General features: G+C 43.9%; 1 protein-coding gene across 1 annotated transcript; it reads left to right on the forward strand.

Moving 5' to 3' along the window:
- Positions 1 to 2613: 2613 nt before the first annotated feature.
- On the forward strand, positions 2614 to 3075 carry LOC147618418 (uncharacterized). The gene has a single exon (XM_086775248.1). The coding sequence runs from the start codon at positions 2614 to 2616 to the stop codon at positions 3073 to 3075; it is 462 nt and encodes a 153-aa protein (XP_086631374.1).
- Positions 3076 to 3384: the final 309 nt, after the last annotated feature.

A 3384-nucleotide genomic window follows, 5' to 3' on the forward strand; every position in this document is an offset into this window, starting at 1 on the left:
CAATACCAATGGCCAGAGTACCATGTTGGGAAGGGACATGCCAGAGAACATTAGTAAACATGGCGGAGTGAGAAATGGGACTCTCAAGGTGTCGAGTCCGACTTCGACTCCGAAAATTCCTTCTTTATGGCAGTATCCTATCACTATACCGCTCTGGCATAGCAGCTGTTGGAACTAGTACCCACATTCAGAGATTAGATTATTAACCCAAGTGGAAGAACCCGCAAGCCATGCAGTGTAGCAGATGGAAGGCCCGGTGGATGCAGTACCGCTATCAGATGCTTGTATTCCGGTAACCACACAGTAAAATATAGACGACATCTAATTGATCAAGTGATGCTGGATGGTGGGTCTGGAGTCAATATTATAACCACCTCTACTTGTCGGAAGTATGACTTAATGCAATGGGAGGCAACACCTTTTCTGGTTTGGATGGCAGATCAAAGATGGGTTTATCCTCTGGGAATTCTGTAGGATATGGTGGTGGAGTCAGCTGGAATACAGTTCCAGTTGTCTTTAGTGGTTCTGGATATGGAAGGAGCGGAGGCTGATTTTAATTTGTTGCTGGGACGGCCTTGGCTCCGGTAAGCGAAAGTTAAGCATAATTGGGAAACAAATGTGCTGACACACCGCAGGGGGAAGAAAAAAGTTAAAGTAACTCTGGAAGAGTGGTGCCCGTTTGCCAACTGCTGCTGCTAGACCAATCATTGCAAAAATGGTCAATATGGTAGAAGGATTGGATGATGATGAGAGGAAGCAGAGTTTCTGGCAATTAACAAAGATCTAGTATCACTATGTGTTATTGATATTGAAGAAATACAACAAGGGTATCAATCTGCGAAGGAAGCCGAAAGTGAAGCAGAAGGCGAGGATAATCAGAAAGTTGCTGATGAATTGGCCAAGTTGGACACAAAGGAGATACTGCTGTAGGAAAGGAATTTCGAGAAACAGATGCAAACAGTGACAAAGGCAATGGAAGAGGAATTGTAGACAGTAAATTTGAGTGAGTCGTTCTCGCAAGCGGAAGACAAACCTGTGAAGATTAGTGTTGTCCTTCCAGTGGAGTTTCTGGAGGATCTGATTAACATATTGTTGCAGGAATTCAAGGATGTGTTTGCATGGGATTACTCAGATATGAAGGGTTTATGCGGGTATTCTTGGATGACTTCAGTGTTTTTAATGAATTTTGTAAGCATTTGATGCATTTGCGGCTATGTTTACTGAAATGCCGGGAGGCTAGGTTGAGCCTCAACCCACTGAAGAGTGTGTTTGTGGTAAAAAGTGGCATGTTACTGGGTTCTATCATCTCTCAGGAGGATGGCATTGAGGTGGATCCTAGTAAAGTGGCAGCAATTATGCAAGCGTGTGCACCACGCAACCCAAGGAAAGTAAGCCAATTTTTGGGGCAAATCAGGTGGCATGGAAGACATCTCCGGTTGTTGGCCCATATTGCGGTTTCGCTAAATTTGATGACCCATATTCCAAATTTTGAGTTCCAGTGGACTCTTAATTGGAGATATAGCATATCGCAGATTGCGGTTATTACTGTCAAAGGCTCCGATGTTGATGCCCCGGATTGGGAACAGTAATTTCATGTTTTTGTGGATGCTTCGGATACCGCAATAGGCAGTGTTTTAATGCAAAAGAATGTGGATGGGTGTTTCCCGCCTGTGTTTTATGCCAGTCGTTCGTCGGCTATCTAATGCTGAAAAGAATTATTCAGTGACAGAGTCAGAGTGTCTTGGGATGATCTATTCTGTGAAGAAATTTCGGCATTATTTGCTCGGGTGCCCATTCATTTTTCATGTGGATCATTCTGCATTGCTGTACCTAGTGATGTAGCAGAATTTGATGGGCAGATTAGCACAATGGGTGCTATTGTTATAGGAATTTGAGTATACTGTGGTGCATCGACTAGGCAGTCAGCATGTTATAGCCGATTATTTGTCCAGACTGGATAATGGAGAATTTCCAGTCAGGGTGGAAGATGAATTTCCTGATGCACACTTTTTTGCAGTCCAATCAGGGGCAAAAGATATCGGTATACAGATTCCTTCGACATGGCACAATGAGATGCTGCATTTTCTGGTTTCTGGGGAGATGTCGGCTCATCTATCGGTAGATCAACGAAAAAGATTGGCACTTCGGAGCTGGAATTTTGAAGTAGTTTTGGGACAATTATACCACAGGAATCTGATTGGTGTCTTTCAGTAATGTGTATTACCAATGGAGCAGGAACCGGTGCTGAGTGAAGCTCATGCACGGGAGTAGTTGGTGGACACTTTACGAGCCGAATTACTGCTAAGAAAGTATTGTAAGAGGACTGTGGTGGCCTTCTATACATGCGGATACACAGAAGTTTGTCAGGAATTGTGATGCTTGTCAAAGATTAGGGTGGCCAACAGCCAAGGACCAGATGTCGCTACAACCGGTATTATCGTTGGAGCCTTTTCAAAAGTGGGGTCTGGATTTTGTTGGGCCAATTAAGCCAACATCACAAAGAACTGGAAACATGTATATTTTGATAGCAACGGATTATTGCACCAAATGGGTTGAAGCTTGGGCATTGCGAGATAATACCGCAGCATCCATAGCCAAGTGTTTGTATAAGATATGCTGACGCAGTACGGCTGTCCGGTTGAGCTCGTCACACAATTTGTCAATAAGGTGGTACGAAGGATGATGGAATTGTTTATGGTAATTCACAAAAAATCTTCTCCATATCATCCACAGGCAAATGGGCTGGCAGAATCTACTAGTAAGACATTCGGGAAAATGTTGACCAAACTAGTAGCTACTCATAGGAAGGATTGGGATAGTAAGCTGCCAGCTACATTATGGGCATATCGGACCACATTCAAGGTAGCCATAGGATTGACACCATTCAAGTTGGCATTTGGAATGGAAGCAGTCACACCTTTGGAGTATGTGGTTCCAAGTCTTCGGATTGCGGTGGATCCTTTACTTCTAGAAGAATCTCTACAGTTTTGGTTGGCAGATTTGGAAAATCTGGAAGAAGACCGGTTGCAAAGTTTTTATTTGTTGACAGAATTACAGAACTGCAAGAAAGCTTAGGTGGACCGACTATCCAAGAAACATATTTTTGAAAGAGGGCAAGCAGTATTGGTCTTCAATACTCGGATGGGTAAGCTGCCGGGAAAGTTAAAGTTTTGCTGGTGGGCAGCATGACTGTTCTGGATTTACCGCAATATCGAAGGCAACTCTTTTTAGCTGACGGATATGCAAGGTCGGCTACTACCATACAGGTAATGGGTTCCGGTTGCGGCCCTATCATGTGAAAGAATTGCGGTGTCCGTTTCCCATTAATGAAGAAGTGGTGGAAAATTGGGTGGCTTTTGAGATGCCAGGTCATCGTCGCGAGCA

This window comes from Cibotium barometz, chromosome 35 (assembly GCF_041138505.1).
Source record: "Cibotium barometz isolate CiBa-2024 chromosome 35, ASM4113850v1, whole genome shotgun sequence".
NCBI classification, from domain to species: domain Eukaryota; kingdom Viridiplantae; phylum Streptophyta; class Polypodiopsida; order Cyatheales; family Cibotiaceae; genus Cibotium; species Cibotium barometz.